Source organism: Miniopterus natalensis, chromosome X (assembly GCF_054644295.1).
Source record: "Miniopterus natalensis isolate mMinNat1 chromosome X, mMinNat1.hap1, whole genome shotgun sequence".
NCBI classification, from domain to species: Eukaryota; Metazoa; Chordata; class Mammalia; order Chiroptera; family Miniopteridae; genus Miniopterus; species Miniopterus natalensis.
Genome location: NC_142103.1, coordinates 57,929,332 through 57,949,626, shown reverse-complemented (window position 1 = coordinate 57,949,626; position 20,295 = coordinate 57,929,332). Strand labels below are relative to the sequence as shown.

Sequence of the window (20,295 nt, the reverse complement as noted above, 5' to 3'; positions counted from 1 at the left end):
TCACAATAAAAACACTCAAACTAGAAATAGGAGGGAACTTCCTTAACATGATAAAAGCTATACAGTAAAATCTTGATATAACGGACTAATCTGAGTGAGGGGGTGTACATTAAAGCTGAAAGTCTGTTATATAACAAAGTAGGTTTCCGGGATGCATATGGTAAAAAATTGACTAATTAGTATACTTGTTTTTACTTATGTAGACATGTTTGTGTAATTTAAATTAAGTATGTATGAAGAGTTTAATTTTACAGAAAATTTTTCTATATGTATTACAGTAATTTTAAATTTATACTGAATAGGTCTAGTAAATGGGTACATTCACCAGTCACTGTGAGTAAACAAATGTACAAAACGGGCTCTGCTTAACATAGGTGGGCACAGTAGCTGGCACTTGCTGAAACTGACAGAAAGTCACACCACACAACTACAGAACCAATTACCCCAGGATGCAATGTGATCACGTGCTAATATTTGCTGAACATTGTTTATGAGCGGTGACTCTTGGATTTAAATATGTAGACTATAGTTGTAAAAATGCAATATTTATTTATGTCAGAGAAATTACTCGTGTTTTTTCCAACATATGGCCTATTCATTAAAATTTGTTAAAAATAATAGTAAGTTAATAACAACAACAAAAACTGTTAACTTAATTATAAGCAAATCTTGGTTAAAAGCATTTTAAAATTAACAGGGTGTTAATTTTCATATGACATATGAACTGGAAATTTTTTTCCATTAAATCTGAAGTCCATTAAATTGAGGTCTGCAAAATCGAAGGTTTATTATATATGAAAAACTCACAGCTAACATCATACTCAATGGGGAAGGACTGAAAGCTTTTCCTCTAAGATCAAGAACAAGAGAAGGATGCCAGCTCTTGTCACTTCTATTCAACACAGCACTATAAGTTCTATTAAACAAGAAAAAGAAACCAAAAGCATACACATTGGAAAGGAAGAAGTAAAAACTATCTCATTTACAGGTGACATGATCTTATACATAGAAAATACTAAAGAATCTTTGTTAAAAAATGTTAGAGTTAATAAATGAATTTAAGCAAAGTTTCAGGTTGCAAAACCAAGACATAAAACTCAGTTGTGCCTGGCTGGTGTGGCTCAGTGATTGAGTGTCGATCCATGTACCAAGATGTCACTGGTTTGATTCTGGGTCAGGGCACATGTCTGGGTTGCAGGATCAATTCCCAGTAGGGAGCATGCAGGAGGCAGCCAATCAATGATATTTCTCTCTCATCATTCTTTCTATCTCTCTATCCCTCTCCCTTCCTCTTTAAAAATCAGTAAAAACATTTAAGAAAAACCTTTAGTTGTATTAAGTAAATTAAGAAAACAATTCCATTTATAATATCATCAAAAGGAATAAAATATTCAGGACAAATTTAACCAAAAAGGTATAAAACTGAGAACTATAAAACATTACTTAAAGGATATAAAGACCTAAATAATTGGAAAGACATCCCATGTTCACGAAATGAAAGACCTAGTATTGTTAAAATGATAATACTACTCAAGGAAATATATAGACTCAATGTAATCCCTATCAAAATCCCAATGGTGTTTTTTGAAGAAATGGAAAATCCCATCCTAAAATTCATACAGAATCTCAAAGGACCGAGAAGACCCAAAATAACCTTGAAAAAGAAAAAAGGTGGAGGTCTTACAAATTTCCCTACTTTAAATGCACAGCAAAACAAAGCTGTAATACTCAGAACAGTGTGGTACTGGCATGAGGATAGACACATAGACCAATAAAATTGAATTGAGAGCAGAAAAATGAACACTAATACCTACGGTCAATTGATTTTTGACAAGAGTGTCAAGATCATTCAATGGGGAAAGCATAATCTCTTCAACCAATGGTGCTAGAATAACTGATATCCACATGTAAAATAATGAAGTTGGACCCTTCCCTTATGCCACATACAAAAGTTAGCTCAAGTCCTGGCTGGTGTAGCTGAGTTAGTTGCAACATTGTCCCAATACACCAAGGTTGCAGGTTCAATCTCCAGTCAGGGCACACTTAAGAATCAACCAATGAATGCATTAATAAGAGGAACAACAAATCGATGTGCCTCTTTCTCTCTCTCATCTCTATGTCTTCTCTATCTCTCTCCCTTTCTCTCTCTCTCTAAAATCAATCAATCACCTGTCAGAATGGCTACCATCAACAAATCAAAAATGGCACATGCTGGCAAGGATGTGGAGAAAGAGGAACCCTGGTACACTGCTGGTGGGAATGCAGACTGGTGCAGCCACTATGCAAAACAGTATGGAGGTTCTTCAAAAAATTAAAAATGGAACTGCCTTTTGACCCAGTTATCCCACCTCTAACAATATATCCTAAGAATCCTGAAACACTAATCAGAAAGAATAGATGCACCCCTATGTTCATAGCAGCACAATTTACAACAGCTAAGATCTGGAAACAGCCCAAGTGCCCATCAGTAGATGAGTGGATAAAAAGCTGTGGTAGCCCAGCCGGGCGTGGCTCAGCGGTTGAGCGTCGACCTAGGATCTAGGCGATCGGGGTTCGATTCCTGGTCAGGGAACATGCCCGGTTGCAGGCTCGATCAATGACTCTCTCATCATTGATGTTTCTATCTCTCTCTCCCTCTCCTTTCCTCTCTCTGAAATCAATAAAGATATATTAAAAAAAAAAAAAAAAAAAAAGCTGTGGTATATTTACACCACGGAATACTATGCAGCTGTAAATAAGAAGGATCTCTTATATGGAATCTATAGAACATAATAAACTGATCAACAAAATAGATTCAGTGACATAGAAGCATGGAACAGACTGACTAAACTCAGAGGGAAAGTAGGGGTGAGGGGGTGGGGAGAGATTAACGAAGGAATTTATATGCATATATGCAAAATCCATGGTCACAGACAGTGTGGCGATGGCCTGGGGCAGGGAGTGGGCATGGGGTGGAAGGGGTCAATGGGGAAAAAGGGGGCCATCTGTAATATTTTCAACAATAAGGATAAATTTTAATAAATAAATAAATAAAATCAATTAAGACACTATCAAGAGAATGAAAACACAACTCACAAAATGGGCAAAAACTTTGCAAATCATATAGGGCCTTAGTATCCAGACTATATAAAGAACTCTTACGGGAGAGGGAAGATGGCGGCCCTGTGATAAGCAGCAGCGCCCTCCCTCCAGCCACAGACTTGATTTCCTCCTAAAATCATACCTAACCAGCTTGAAAAAAAACAGAGAAACATGCCTGAGTGGACGAAGTGTGAGTGGGGAGCACTGAGGAGCCATCACGGATTTCGGTAAGAGAGGGGGCCCTTGGAAGGGGGAGTCCGCCTGAAGCCTGTGCTGGGCTCCGAGCCTGAAGGCTTGGAGGCTGCAAAGCCCCGCGGACAGCATCCAAAAGCGGGGATCCCACACCCGGAGCAGAGAGGGGAAGGAGCGCCCCGCGCACAGGGCAGAGGGACCCAGGGGAGCAGTGAGTTCCTGAGGAGGAGACGGCACCTTCCTAGGAAACAAAGCCTCTAGGGGCGGCTGCGACCGGGCGTCTGGTGCTCAGGGTGCCGACCATAGGGAAGGCTGTCCCAAGACCTGTGGCACCCAAGTGGTGAGGGACCAGAGGACTGTGCTGAGCACCTGCACAAGGGGACCCTCTGCCTCCCTGTGGGGCACTGTGTTGAGCCCCAGAAAGTGCTGAATCTGCGTGGCGCTGGAGAGGGGAGGAGCCCTCCCACCCTGAGCGCCCGGTGCCAGGAGGCTGGGATCTGTGACCAGCCCTGAGGGGCCCCGTGGTGGCGCATGAAGCCGCCCCAGCTTTGCTCAGACCAGCCGTGTGGAGAGCTGCATGGAGCTGACTTTGGGTCCCCTCCCGCTGGGTGCCTTGGAGCAAGGGCGGTGGGACCTTGCAGGGCGGAATCTCTGCCTGTGTGTTGCTTTATGCTTTTGCGAGTTTGATTGCAGAACTGGTTCCCACCTTCCCGCGGTGCACTGGGGGATAGACCAGCGGAGGTTGCCATTGGGGTCTGCACAGTAGACGGACTGAGGGGAGCGACTGGTGCGACCAGCCAACCAGAGCTGAGCAGGGAGGGGTGGGCCCGCTGGCCTCTCCTGCAGCCGGGAGCACCGCCCCCAACACGAAAGGGGCGGGTCCCGCTCACTGAAGCCCCAGACACACCCGCAGGGCAGAGTCCTGAGGGGGAATGGAGAGCAGCTCATAGGAGGACTCTGCAAGAATAAGACTCTTGGGAACTACTGTTTGGGAACTGGAGGAAATGCTGAAAACCCCTGCTGGGGGCTGGGCAGGCAAAGGACCCACCAGAATGTGTTCTGAATCGAACCCACTAGGCCCTGGCTGCTGAAACGGCCCAGACAGAAGAGGCAACAGGCTGAAATCAATCTGAAGCTGCAGCAGGCCAGAGCCTAGGGGACTAGAATCAGAGGACAGGGTAGGGACTGAGGAGCTGGCAGTGGAGCAGACACTAACTCCCACAGAGTGAGCGCCTGACAGCGACACCTCTAACGGGAGTGATACCCTGGACTGCACTAGCCACCCTGTACCCTAGATTCTACAGAAGACTCTGGAGCAAGACCAGGCAACTACAAGGTTGCAAAACAGCTGACAAGAGGAGGTGGCCCAAGGAGAGCCTCAGATCAACCATCTACCTAAGGACACCAGAGCCAAACCTAGACGGCTCCTCACATTGGGTGATACACAAGTACCTCCCAGGAGAACTGAAATCACAAAGAACAGTGACCCTCAGACAACATAAGTTGCCCAGAAGAAACCCACCTGATTGACTACCTTTTTCTCTGCTGTTTTTTTGTTCTGTTTCGTTTTGTTGTTGTTGTTTTGTTGTTTTTTTTGGTTTGGGGTTTTTCGTTTGTTTGTTTTTTGTTTGTGGGTTTGTTTATTTTTTCTCTTTTTTCCTTAGGAAGAAGAGAAAGGGGACAAAATTTGTTTTTTCTTCTTTTTTAAATTTTATAAAAATCTTTTTTTTTTTCGTTTTTAATTTTTTTTAAACATTTTTTTAACTAATTTTTTTTTAAATAAAATAATTTTGTCTTGCTTAGCTTGCTTTTGGTTTTGTTTTCGTTATTTCTTTGTTTTCTTTTATCCTTGCTTCTACTATCAAGCATTCTTGATATCCCTGCTTAACGACTGGGACTTTATCATTATAACCAAGTTTACTGCTTTCCTTTCTAGTCTCCCCCAAATCTCTTACCAGACTCCCTGCCTGCCTGGGCTTTATCTCTCTCTCCTCTCAATCCATTGGCATAAATTTTTCTTCTTTTTCTTCTTTCTTTTTCTACTTTTCTTTCATTCTTTCATTTTGCCCCCTTCAGTTTTCCTGTCTGATTGTTAGTTTCTCTTATTCTCTTTATTGTATTTTTGTTTTCTCATTTTCATCTATTACCCTATTCCTATTCTCTCCCTTAATTTTGTGCTGGCCCTTCGTTCAGAATCTTTTCTCTGCTTCTGTTATCTCCCAGTAGCTTCTCTATTTTTTATATTTTAGTTTACCATTATTTTCTAAATTTTCACCAGTATTAACAACAACATACACCTCTGGGCTCCACTGGACCCACAAGACAAAATCCCATGCCACAAGACTGGAACACAGCAAATATATCTAATATATAGATATAAGCACTAAGACCTACCAAAATGGGGAGACAAAGACACAACCCCCAAATTAAAGAACAGGAAACATCACCAGAAAAAGATGTTGATGAGATGGAGTTGAGCAAGTTATCAGAAACGGAGTTCAGAGTATTGATGATGAAGATATTCAAGGAACTTAAGAAGACTATAGATGATAAGATCGAGAACCTTAGTGAAAACATGAAAAAAGAGATACATACCATAAATACAACTCAGACAGAGATAAAGAATGCTGTATATGATATCAAGAATGCACTGGAAGGAATTAAAAGGAGGCTCAGTGAAGCAGAGGATAGAATAAGTGACTTAGAAGACAAAGTAGAGAAAATCACACAATCAGAGCAGCAAAAAGAAAAAACACTTAAAAAGCATGAGGACAGTCTAAGGGAACTTTGGGACAACATGAAGCGAAACAACATTCGCATTATAGGAGTAACAGAGGGGGAGGAAAGAGAGCAAGGGATAGAGAACTTGGTGGAAGAAATAATGATAGAAAACTTCCCTAGGCTGGCGAAGGAGAAAGCCCCACAAGTTCAGGAAGCTCAGAGGGTTCCAAACAAGAGGGACCCAAAGAGACCCACTCAAAGACACATCATAATTAAAATGGCAGATGTCAAGGACAAAGAGAAAATATTAAGGGCTGCAAGAGAGAGACAAGCAGTGACCTACAAGGGAACCCCCATAAGGCTGACAGCTGATTTCTCAACAGAGACTCTTCAGGCCAGAGGGGAGTGGCATGAAGTTCTGCAAGTAATGAAGAGCAAGAACATGCAACCAAGATTGCTTTATCCAGCAAGGCTATCATTTAAATTTGAAGGTGGAATAAAGAGCTTCCCAGACAAAAAAAGACTAAAAGAGTTCAGTACCACCAAACCAGCATTGCAAGAAATGCTAAAAGGACTGCTTTAAGAAAAAGAAGGAAGAGTGAGTGAAAGGTACATCAGCATAAAGGGGGAAAATGGCATTAAATAAATATACATCAGTAGTAATCTTAAATGTAAATGGAATAAATGGGCCAATCAAAAGACAAAGGGTAGCTGAATGGATAAGAAAACAGGACCCAAATATATGCTGTCTACAAGAGACCCACCTGAGATCAAAAGACCCACACAGGCTAAAAGTGAAGGGATGGAGTAAATTATTCCATGAAAATGGAAAGGAAAAGAAAGCTGGAGTAGCAATTGTAAGTTCAAACAAAACAGACTTCAAAATAAAGACCATAACAAGAGACAAAGATGGTCACTACATATTACTAAAGGGATCAATCCAACAGGAGGAAATAACCCTTATGAACACTTATGCACCCAATACAGGAGCACCTAAATATATAAAAAATTTCTTGGGGAACTTTAAAGGGGAGATTGACAGCAACACAATCATAGTGGGGGACTTTAACACCCCACTGTCAGCATTGGACAGATCATCAAGACATAAAATCAATAGGGAACGCAGACCTTAAATGAATCACTAGACCTAATGGATTTAATTGACATTTACAGAATATTTCACCACAAAGCAGCAGAATATACATTCTTTGAAAGTGTACATGGAACATTCTCAAAAATAGACCACATGTTACGGCACAAGGCAAGTCTACAAATATAAGAAGACTGAAATCATATCAAGGATCTTCTCAGATCACAATGCCATGAAACTAGAAATCAGCCACTATAAAAAAAATCAAAAATATTCAAACACATGGAGACTAAATAGCATGTAAGTAAACAATGAATGGGTTACCAATGAGATCAAGGAAAAAAATCTAACACTTCATGGAAAATAATGAAAATGAACAGACAACAACCCAAAACCTATGGGACACGGCGAAAGCAGTCCTGAGAGGAAAAGTCATAGCATTACAGGCCTATCTCAAGAAACAAGAAAAAGACCTAATGAACCATCTAACACAACAACTAAAAGAACTAGAATGGGAACAGCAAGAAAAGCCCCGAGGAAGTAGATGGAAGGAAATCATAAAAATCAGAGCAGAGATTAATGACACAGAGACTAAAAAAAAATACAAAAAAATTAATGAAACCAAGAGCTGGTTCTTTGAAAAGGTAAATAAGATTGAATCACCTTTAGACAGACTCACTAAGAAACAAAGAGAGAACCCAAATTAATAAAATCAGAAATGAAAGAGGCGATATAACAACTGATCCAACAGAAATACAAAGGATTGTAAGAAAATATGAGCAACTGTATGCCAACAAATTGGACAACATGGGGAAATGGACAAATTCCTAGAAGCATACAACCTTCCAAAGCTGAATCAAGAAGAGGCAGAAAACCTGAATAGGCTGATAACAACTAATGAAATTGAAGCAGTAATGAAAAAACGCCCAGCAAACAAAAGTCCTGGACCAGTTGGATTTACAGGTGAGTTTTACCAAACATTCAAAGAAGAATTAACACTTACTCTACTCAAACTACTGCAAAAAATTCAAGAGGAGGGAAAACTCCCAAATTCTTTTTATGAGGCCAGCATTACCCTAATCCCAAAGCCAGATAAAGATACTACAAAGAAAGAAAATTACAGGCCAATATCCCTGATGAAGATAGATGCTAAAATCCTTACTAAAATACTAGCAAACCGGATCCAGCAATACATTAAAAGGTTCATACATCATGACCAAGTGGGATTTATTCCAGGGATGCAAGGCTGGTACAACATCCGCAAATCAATAAATGTGATGCATCACATAAACAAAATGAAGGACAAAAATCATATGATCATATCAATAGACACAGAAAAAGCATTTGACACAATCCAGCGCCCATTTCTGATAAAAACTCTCAGCCAAGTGGAAATAGAGGGATCATACCTCAACATAATAAAGGCCATATACAACAGACCTACAGCCAACATCATACTCAATGGGCAAAAACTAAAACCATTTCCATTAAAAACTGGAACAAGACAGGGATATCCACTTTCACCACTCCTATTCAACATAGTACTGGAAGTCCTCGCCATAGCCATCAGACAAGAGGAAAACATAAAAGGTATCCAAATTGGAAAGGAGGAAGTTAAACTGTCATTATTTGCAGATGACATGATACTGTACATAGAAAACCCTAAAGACTCCATCAAAGTACTACTAGATTTGATAAATGAATTTGGCAAGGTAGCTGGATACAAAATCAACATCCGGAAATCAATGGCATTCTTATACACCAACAATGAACTTTCAGAGAGAGACAAACTAAAAAAGCAATACCATTTACCATTGCAACTAAAAAAATAAGATACCTAGGAATAAACTTAACCAAGGATGCAAAAGACCTGTACTCAGAAAACTACGTGACACTGAAAAAAGAAATAGAGGAAGATTGAAACAGGTGGAAGAAGATACCACGCTCATGGATTGGAAGAATTAATATCATTAAAATGTCCATACTACCCAAAGCAATTTATAAATTTAATGCAATTCCTATTAAAATACCAACAGCATGTTTCACAGACCTAGAACAAACATTTCTAAAATTTATATGGAACCAAAAAAGACCCCGAATAGCTGTAGCCATCTTGAGAAAAAAGAATGGAGTGGGAGGGATCACATTACCAGACTTTAAACTATATTACAAAGCCACTGTAATCAAAATGGCCTGGTATTGGTACAACAACAGAACAGATCAATGGAACAGAACAGAGACCCCAGAAATAGACCCACACCACTATGGTCAGTTAATATTTGATAAAGGAGGCAAGAGTATCCAATGGATTAAGGACAGTCTCTTCAATAAGTGGTGCTGGGAAAATTGGACAGATACATGCAAAAGAATGAAACTAGACCACCAACTTTCACCATACACAAAAATAAACTCAAAATGGATAAAAGACTTAAATGGAAGTCACGAAACCATAAAAATCCTGGAAGAAAACATAGGCAGTAAAGTCACAGACATCCCACCTAGTGGACTTTTCGCTGATACATCTCCTAGGGCAAGAGAAACAATGGAAAAAATAAACATATGGGACTACATCAAACTAAAAAGCTTCTGCACAGCAAAAGAAAATAGCCTCAAAATACAAAGGAACCCCACAGTCTGGGAAAACATATTTTCCAAAGATGAATCTGATAAGGGACTAATTTCCAAAGTGTACAAAGAACTCATAGCACTCAGCAAGAGAAAGACAAACAACCCAATTAAGAAATGGGCAAAGGACTTAAATAGACAGTTCTCCAAAGAGGACATACAGATGGCCAAGAGACACATGAGAAAATGCTCGACATTGCTAATCATCAGAGAGATGCAAATTAAAACCACAATGAGGTATCACTTCACACCTGCCAGAATGGGTTCCATCAACAAATCAACAAACAACATGTGCTGGCAAGGGTGTGGAGAAAGGGGAACCCTAGTACACTGCTGGTGGGAATGCAGGCTGGTGCAACCACTATGGAAAACAGTATGGAGGTTCCTCAAAAAATTACAAATGGAGCTCCCGTTCGACCCAGTGGTTCCACTCCTAGGAATGTATCCTAAGAATCCTGAAACATTCATCAGAAAGGATATATGTACCCCGATGTTCATAGCAGCACAGTTTACAATAGCTAAGATCTGGAAACAGCCCAAGTGCCCATCAGTAGATGAGTAGATAAAAAAGCTGTGGGACATTTACACCATGGAATACTACACAGCTCTAAAGAAGAAGAATCTCGTACCCTTTGAGACTGTATGGATCGATCTGGAGAATATTATGCTAAGTGAAATAAGCCAGGTAGCGAAAGACAAACATCACATGATCTCGCTTATACGTGGAATCTAAAGAACTTAATAAACTGATGAACAGAATAAATTCAATGACATGGAAGCATAGATGAGACTGATGAATGTCAGAGGGATGGAGGAGGGCGGGTGGGTGGAGGGGGAGAGAGTAACCAAAGAATTTATGTACATATATACACAACCCAAGGACATGGACAATGGTGGGGAGAGAGACTGGGGAGGGGGAAGGAACGGGGTGGAACAGGTCATTGGGGAGAAAAAGGGACATCTGTAATATTTTAAACAATAAAAAAACTTAAAAAAAATAAAAGAAATAAAAAATAATAAAGAACTCTTACAACTCAACAACCAAAAGGCAAACAATCCAATTTAAAAATAGGCAAAGGATTTTAATGGATATTTCTCCAAATAAATATACAAATGGTCAATAAGCACATAAAAAGATACTCAATGGCCCTACCTGGTTTAGCTCAGTGGTTAGAGCATCAGCCCGAAGACTGAAGGGTCCTGGGCTCGATTTTGGTCAAAGGCACATACCTCAGTTCCAGGCTCAATCCTATTCTCTGGTTGGGGCCGGTGTGGGAGGCATCCAATCAATATGTCTCTCTCACATCAATGATTCTCTCTCCCCCCCCACACTCTCTGAAAAGCAATGGAAAATCTATTCTCAAGTGAGGATTAAAAAAAAAAACACGATGCTCAATGTCATTAGTTATTGGAGAAATGCAAACCAAAAGCACAATGAGAAACCACTTCACACCTGACTAGAATGGCTATATAATCATTTTTTTAAAAAAAAGAGAAAATAAGTGTTGAGAAAGCGGAGAAATTGGAACCCTCATACATTGCTGTTGGAAATGTAGAATGGTGTATCCACTGTGGAAAACAGTTTGGTGGTTCTTCAAAAAGTTAAACATGGAATTACCGTTTTACCTACAAATTCCAGTCCTAGATATATACCCAAAAGAATTAAAAACAGGGATTTAAATAGATAAGGTATATCAATGTTCACAGCAGCATTATCCACAATAGTTAAAATGTAAACAACTCAACAACCCAACTATCCATCAATTAATGAATGGATCAACAAAATGAGGTACAGACATACAATGGAATATTATTCAGCCATACAAAGGAATATAGTGCTGATATATTCTACAACATGGACAAAACTTAAAAATATTAATGCTAAATGATATAAGCCAGACACAAAAGGATAAATATTGTATGATTCCCTTATATAAAATATCTAGAACAGGCAAATTCATAAATACAGAAGGTAAATTAGAGTTTGCCAGGGGCTACAGGGAGAGGAGTTATTTTGGAATGTTTACAGAGTTTCTATTTGGAGTGATGAAAATTTTTGAAAATTGATAGTGGTAACGGTTGTACAACATTGTGATGTACTAAATGCCACTGAACTATACCCTTAAAATGGTAAAAATGGCAAATTTATGTTATTAATTATCAGGGAAATGCAATAAAAATTTACAAAAATTAAAAATTTCTTATAGAATATCAAGTAATAAATATGGACAGAAGAACAGAATTAGAAAAGTAACCAGTTATCAACCAACATAGTACTAATTTAGGCAAGAAATATCAATGGGTGGTAAAAGCGAGATGAAAAATTGGGTATTAAATAGTCTCAAAGAATGACCCCACAAAATACTTACGAATAACTAAGGGAAAACATGTATGTTTACAGTGGAGAAACCTAAGATATCATTTTAATCAAAGTTAGCACCACCAATAATAGAAGAAATCAATCCTATATGCCACCCAATTGCAAGCCATGAGAATATAGAAAGAATCACTACTGTGATTTTCTGGACCAAATTCATAACCTGGTCTAATCATGAGGAAATTCTGAACAAACCTAAACTAAGGGTGGGGGAGTTGGGGAACTGTGTTTAAGGGTACAAATGCGAAACTAGTAGATAAATAAGTTCTGGAGATCTAATGCACAACATAGTCAACAGTCCTGTATTATAAATTTCAAAATTGCAAAGACTAGATCTTAACTGTTCTCAACACAAAAGAGAAATGATAATTTATGACCTAGTAAAGGTGTTAGCTAATGCTACTCTAGTAATCATATTGCAATATATAAATGTATCAAACAAACATATCATACACCTCAAACTAACACGTTATATGGCTAATTATACTTCAATAAAAAATTTTAAAAACTAAAAAACAATTAAGTCATGTTCTACAAAATGTCTGGTCTACAATCTTCAAATCTGCCAAGGTTATGAAAGTCAAGGCAAGAGTGAGGAAGTGTTTCAGACTGTAAAGGACTAGAGACCAGGTTCAATTCTAGATTGAACCCATTTTGTATAAAGGACAGTATTGAGAAACTTGAGTGGGGTCTCTGGGCAAAGGGTATATATAGCAGTTCTTTGAACTATTCTTATAATATTTTTGTAAATATAAAATTGCTTTGCCCTGGCCAGTGTGGCTCAGTTGATTGAGTGTTGTCCTGTGCACGGAAAGGTTGCTGGTTCAATTCCTGGTCAGGGCGCATGCCCAGGTGCAGGCTCAATCCCTGGTTAGGGGTGTGCAGGAGGCAGCCGATCGATGTTTTGCACTTACACTGATGTTTCTCTCTCTCCCTCTCCCTTCCTCTCTCTCTAAAAATCAATAAATTTTTTTTTTAAAAAAACTGCTTTAAAATTTTAAAGCTGAGAAGAATACATAGCATATAATTGGCTATATATAAATATTTATTGAATTAAGTTCTACATTATAACACAGAATTTGGGGGTAAATTAAGACCAATCTCACAAGTAAGTACAATTTATGGAGCCCTGGGAACATTCTCCCTAACATCCGAATATATCTTTGTTATCAATTACTACCTCTGTGACAGTAAACACTGAAGTAGGCACTGAAATAGGGGAGAAAGAATGGAAACAGGAGATGAAATGGAAAAATAAAAACTTATCAACTCTGGAAATTTTATGAAATCCAGTCTGGGAAGCAGGCTTTATTTATCCTATCAAATCTCTTATGCCTCCAAATCCCAATATAGATAAATACTATGGCAGTGATAGGATTAACTGCTGTCAACCTTGCCAGCTGGGAAATAAAAACATTTTTTCTTTCTTTTATCACATAGCACGAAATATGGAAGAAATATTATAAAAATGGATTGACAATAAGAAGGAAAGCAAAGAAATTTTAAAGAATAACTCATATTGCTGTTTTAAACACCCATTCTAGTATACAACAAAGGAAGCAAAATATTTCAAAGATCAGCTAAGTGGAACTGATCTCAATATAATCTAAAGGATTGCATAAAGTAGTAATAATTCTTCCTAAAACTTGATAGAACATATTTTCAAACTCTTCAAGAATAAATACAGAAATTTCACTCACCATTTTAGGGAGCCTCATCAACATATCTTTGCAGCGCATTGCACATGTAGATGCTCTTTGAAAATCCTCTTGAGCAATTGCCTGGGAAAGTGAAAATTGTCATTAATTGGTTAAAATGAAATAACAAGCTATTTGTCTACAAGTCAATTTTAACTATTATTTATAAGTCTCAGTTTGTTTTCTAAATCTTTTAGCAACACTAGTTAGTCTAGCTAAACATAATAACCAGCTCAAAATACAGATAAATAAGTGGCAAGCGTCTTGGGTAACACAGAATTGACACTGTATGACTAGTAGTAGTTTACTTTTTCTGGAAATGCCAAAACTGGTGTACAGTCTTATGTTATTATATTATGATATAATGCCACGTCAAACAGATGATTACTGGGCTTGAATAGGTCTTCTGTTAGAGAGATTTTTTTTTTTAAATAGCAGTCTTTTGTCCTAAAACAGGCTCACAATACCTCATAGTCTGAACTGCTTTGAACGTCTGCTGTGAAAGGCAGTTTAATACAATCTCATCTTGGAGCCAGAAGAGTTACTCTAATATTTATTATGTATATTTCTGAACATTATGCTCTCATCTCTTCAGTTTCTTCATCTATAAAATGAGGACACTGTACTAGCTTATCCCTAATTTCTTTCAACAGTTTTATAATTTTCAGTGTACTAGTATTGCACTTCTGTTAAATTCATTCATAATTATAATTCCTAAATAAAATTATCCCTATTTCAAATAACATGATCTTGTATATAAAATATCCTCAGAAATCTACAAAAACTTTAATAAAAAGTTCAACCAGGTCACAGGGCACAGTATATAAAAATCTATTGCATGTCTATCCATTAACAATGGGTAAACCAAAAATGAAATTAAGAACTTAATTCCATTTAAATTAACATAAAAAATTACAATAAAATAATTGGAAACAAATTTAATCAAAGAACTGTAAGACTTGTACACCAAAAACTACAAAAGATTGTTGAAAGAAATTAAAGGAGAACTAAATATATGGGAATACATTCCATGTTCACAGACCAGAAGACTTAAGACTGTTAAAGATGGCAATACTCCCTAAATTGAACTATAGATTCAATACAATTCCCATCAAAATTCTAGCTGGCTTTTTTGCAGAAATTAATTTGCTGATCTTAAAATTCATATGGAAATTTAAGGGACCAGGATAGCGAAAAACATTTTGAAAGGAACAAACTTGCAGGGGTCACACTTCCCTGTTTCAAAACTCACTACAAAGCCAGTGTAATCAAAACTGTGGTACTGACATAAAATACACATATAAATCAATGGAATAAAACTGAGAGGGAAAGGGGTTGGGGAGCAGTGGAAGAGGGCAAAGGGGGGGAAATGGGGATGGAAAAAGACTTTACTGTGGGTGCTGAGTGCACCGTGCAGTATGCAGATGATGTGTTATTGAGTTGGACACTTGAAACCTGTATGGTTTTATTAACCAATGTCACCCCAATAAATTCAATTTTAGAAAAATTAAATAAAATAAAAATGCTAATAAAAATCAATCAGATTTAAATGTAAAAAGTAAAGCTATAAAACTTCTGGAAGAAAATATAGCAGAAAAATCTTTCAGATCTAGGACTTGATGTTTTGAGAAATGACACCAAAAGCACCATCCACAAATGGAAAAAATCAATTGGACTCCATCGAAATTACTTTTGTTCTGTAACTGTATTAAAAGGGTGAAAAGACAAATTACAGACTAGTAGAAAATATTTACAAATATATATTTGACAAAGGACTCAAATCTAGAATATATAACTTTCAAATTCAATAATAAAATAATCAAACAATCCAATTAGAAAATGAAAGAGATAAACAGACATTTCATCTAAGAGAATATACAGATAGCAAATAGGTACATGAAAAAAAAAAATGTTCATAATCAGCCATTAGGAAGTGCAAATTAAAACCACAATGAGATATCACTACACATGAATTAAAAGAGCTAAAATACCAAATACTGGCAGGGATGTTGAGGATGGGATCTCTCTTACACTGCTGGTGAGAATTAAAATGGCATAGCCATTCTAGAAAACAGTTTGGCAGTTTCTTAAAAAACAAACAACTAAACATACACTAACCATTCAACCCAGCAACTGCACTCCTGGGCATTTATCCCACAGAAATGAAATTTTATGTCCACACAAAAACCTGTGCACAAATGTTCATGCCAACTTTATTTGCAATAGCCAAAAATTGGGAACAACTCAATTCTTTCAACAGTGAACAGCTAAACTGTGGTACCATACCAACATAGAATATTAGTTACAAATAAAGAGCAAACTATTGGTACGTAAAACTCGGATGGATGTCAAAGGAATAAAGGCAAGTTTAAAACGCACACAAGTTCATGTAAAGGTGGTGAAATATGAATAAGATCAATTTACTAATTTTATAATGCACTATATTTATGGAAGATATTACCATGGAGGAAAACTGGACAAAAAGTACACAGGAATTCTCTTTACTACTTTCGTAACTTCCTGTGAATCTCTAATTATTTCAAAATAAAACATTTTTTAAAATCACATTAGTTAATATCACTGTCAATTTTATCATAAAAGTGTAAGTATCTGGGAGCTGTCAAGTTCGTGGTGGAGGTACAAGTTTTCCAAAATTCTAATTTTTACTTAAAATTAAATTTTATCACTGACAACAAATACTGTCAGTTGCTTTCCTTTAAGTCATAGTCTCACTTCATTCATTTTTATGAATATGTCTGCTAAATACCCAAGTCTGAATGAACAAATTAATCTGTCATTCTTTCCAGTAAAAATGGTGTTCAGTGAAATCAGAAGTAGTTAATTCAGCTTACAAGTCCTGAAGACAACCATCAGACTTCAATATACAGAAGTGCTCTCTTCCCTTTTCTTTACATAGAATATTAAAACATTATGTACTTGCGTCAAGATTTTTAAAAATCAATTATTTTTACTATTTCACAAAGGGCATTTTCATTTAAACCTGGCATTCTTTTTATGGCAAGTGTGTAGCAGTGAAAAATACAATGACTACTAGTAAAGGGTGTGCCACTGTGTTGGTTCTTGTTAAAAGTGCCAGCAGTTTTACCCACAATTGTTTTTGTACCACCAGTACAAATGCCAACATAACAAAAAGGACAAAAAATGTCTTAGAATTATTATGAAAATAGTTTTGACCTCACAGAATCCCCACCATACTAACTTCTTCCATTGCCTCACCACACCTACAGTGTCTTCCACTTTTATCTTGCTACTAAAACTTTCTATGGCCACTGTCGTCTTCCTAAATGCCAGGTCCAATAGTCTTTTCTTCAACCTCATTTTCCTTTCTCTGAAGTATGGCCACTGCTGATCACCTGATTTTGCTTGAAATGTTCTTCTCTTCTCACATATAACTCACTGTTCTAGTCCTCCTTCATCTCTGATATGTCATCTGTCCTTTTGGTTTGCTCCACCTTGTACTACATCCTCCCCAACAAGTAAATGTGGAATGAATCAGCTTTCTTATTATCCTCCCTTTCCAGACTCCAAGGACTAAGTGGTTCAGTCCTTCCCACAGAGTAAACGCTTGCTTGCTTCCTTTACAGTATCTTTGACAACTACTCCCTGCCTTCCCATTCTTATTGCTACTACTGTAGTCCAGGCTCTCATCATTTCACACTCCATGCCTCCATTCTACTCTTTCTCAATTCATCCGAAGCACTACGGCCAGATTACTCTTCGCTTCATGCTGCCTTACCTCTTCCCCAAAACCTCCAACCACCCCAGTGCCTTGAGGAAAATATAAAAAGTATTTTTTTGAAGAGATATATTGGAGCCTTCTCAATTTGGCCCAACTTATTTCTCCAAATTTAGTCCTTGTACAAATACTTTTCTTCAAATAAACTGGTTATTCAGCATCCTTTAAATAAGATATGCACATTTCTTCCTATATGACTTTGCTCCTGCTCAAGTCTTTGCTCTGCCTGGAATATCCTGTGCCCTCTTCTCCATTTTTCTAAATCTATTCCTTCCTCCAAAGTCCCCTACCAACCTAGCCCACAATAATCTCCTCTCCTTCTTTTCTACACTCTCATAGCACTTGTGTAAACCAGTTTCTCTCAATATTTCATATTTTATATGCTACTATCTCTCATTTTGGGGGATCAAAGAGGTCAGAGAGGGATAACAGGAGAGCAGATTCATTTGTACAAAATACATTTATATATTATCTATTATGTGCCAGGTACCACTCTAGATGCTAATGATATAAAGATTAATTTTTTATGTTACTACTTTTTTTATCAGTAGGAGACATAGTGGACCTTGGTACAACAGAGAAAGTGGGCTTTTATACTTGGTTTGCATCTTTCAGATGCTCTCCATCATAGTTTTTATGGTAAGTTAATGGCTCCTACCTTCATGTCACCCTACCAGCTTCTACAAGTGGTCTTACCATATTTAATGGGGAAGGGAGCAAAAGTACAACAGATGACCCTTGCATCTGCAGAGGATATAGATAGCAGAAAGAGGCATTGCCAATAGATAAGTGAAATGGGGAATAAGGAGAAACACCAAGATCTATAATCACTTTCACAATGCTAAAGATTACAGATGGATTATTGGTGGCTCAAGGGTAAAAAGAAGATTATCCATCACCTTGCTGGTGGATATAAAGATTGAGGAAAAGTAAATTATTAACAACTGTTATGAAGACCATGTGATCACCTTAGACACAGTCTATCTGATCTATGCCACTCATTTTCCACTTGTATTTTCATTTTTCCATTTAAAAAATGCATTTATAGTCTAACTTCCAAGCTATCTTATAAATTTCTTGAGGAAATTAACCATACCTTACAACTCCACTTATATATAGTACTAATCACTGCATGTAGATAATTTATATGTTACCACTCTTATGGTACTTAATTCTTTCTATCTTATATATGCCCTCTTTATCTCACCAACTAAGCTATAACATCCTTGAGGATAAAATATGTGATTATTTGTATTTCCCTCCCTTACAAAGCCTAGCATAATAGTCTGTTCAAGGAAGATACTCATTGTCTGTTGAATAATTTAATAAATAATAAATTAATAAAGCAATTATCTAACCAGTTCAATGGTAAATGCCTAAGAAATATAAGGGCTACATAGATCTCTAAGAATATGTCAGGAGCTCTACTGGGACAAAGAAAACTCATTTATAAACACTGCTGTTAACAGTGGTTCTTAAAGACGTTTTATGCCAAGCAGGTATCAACAAAACCCACAGGCCATAAGGGTGAGAATATCTTCAAGATGGAAATTCTACTTACAGCAGAAATAATTAGTCTTCACTTCAACTTTTGAAGATGTCATTACCAATCAAAGTCAAGAATTATATAGTTCTCATTATTGATCATAACTATTAAAACTTTCAGAAGGCTGAAGAAGATACCATTTAGATATCAACATCTACAATGCTGAAAAATGCTACAAGATTTTCTGTAATCAGAAAATCTTTGTATTAAGAAGGAACAAGGGGTCTGGCTGGTGTGGCTCATTTGATTGAGCATGGTCAAATGCACCAAAAGGTCACCGGTTTGATTCCAGTCAGGATGGGCTTGATCCCCAGTAGGGGGTACGCAGGAGACAGCTGATCAATGTTTCTGTTTCTCCCTCTCCCTTCCTCTCTCTCTAAAAATCAATAGAAATATATTTAAACATAAAAAAGAGCTCTTTGTCCAACATCTTGTTGAGGCAGCAGGGTGGCCCTGCGCTCCGAGTCTCGCCATGCCACCCAAAGACGACAAAAAGAAGAAAGATGCTGGAAAGTCGGCCAAGAAAGAAAGACCCAGTGAACAAATCCGGGGGCAAGGCCAAAAAGAAGAAGTGGTACAAAGGCAAAGTTTGGGACAAGCTCAATAACCTAGTCTTGTCTGACAAAGCAACATATAACAAACTTTGTAAGGAAGTTCCCAACTATAAGCTTATAACCCCAGCTGTTGTCTCTGAGAGACTGAAGATCCTCAGCTCCTTGGCCAGGGCAACCCTTCAAGAGCTCCTTAGTAAAGGACTTATTAAACTAGTTTCAAAGCACAGAGCTCAAGTAATTTACATCTAAAACACCAAAGGTGGGGATGCTCCAGCTGTTGGAGAAGATGCAAGAACAGCTTTACATTTTGAAAAATAAAACTTTATTAAATAAAAAAAAAGGGGGGGAGCCATCCAGTCTAGTTTCCTACCTAATGAAGAAATCCCTTCTACGGTATATAGTTCTTAGGATGTTCACGCCTTTGCTTGTAGTTATTCAGTGACAACAGACTTGCCATCTTACAACAAAGCTATTCAATTATTAGATTATTTATCACTGATAAAAGGTTACTCTTTACATTGAGTCAAAAATCTGTCTTCCTATAATTTCTACCCTTTGGTCTTAGTTCAATATTGTGGAAATTAATTCTTCTTTGATATGATAGTCTTTAAAATATTCAAAGATAGCTATCATTTACTGTCTTTTTTTTTTTCTT

The 20,295-nt window shown here is 37.5% G+C and overlaps 1 protein-coding gene and 1 pseudogene across 1 annotated transcript in view; one reads left to right on the top strand and one right to left on the bottom strand.

The window, feature by feature from the left end:
* TEX11 (testis expressed 11) overlaps positions 1-17,122 on the bottom strand; it is a 160,885-nt gene extending 143,763 nt beyond the window's left edge. The window contains exons 1-2 of the mRNA XM_087813373.1: positions 17,021-17,122; positions 13,787-13,867 (exon numbers count right to left, since the gene is read on the bottom strand). Of these exons, the coding sequence (XP_087669499.1) occupies positions 13,787-13,867; positions 17,021-17,122 (183 nt within the window). The remainder of the gene's footprint in view (positions 1-13,786; positions 13,868-17,020) is intronic.
* A 2,436-nt stretch (positions 17,123-19,558) lies between these two features.
* Positions 19,559-19,958, top strand: LOC107532899 (small ribosomal subunit protein eS25 pseudogene; annotated as a pseudogene).
* Positions 19,959-20,295: the final 337 nt, after the last annotated feature.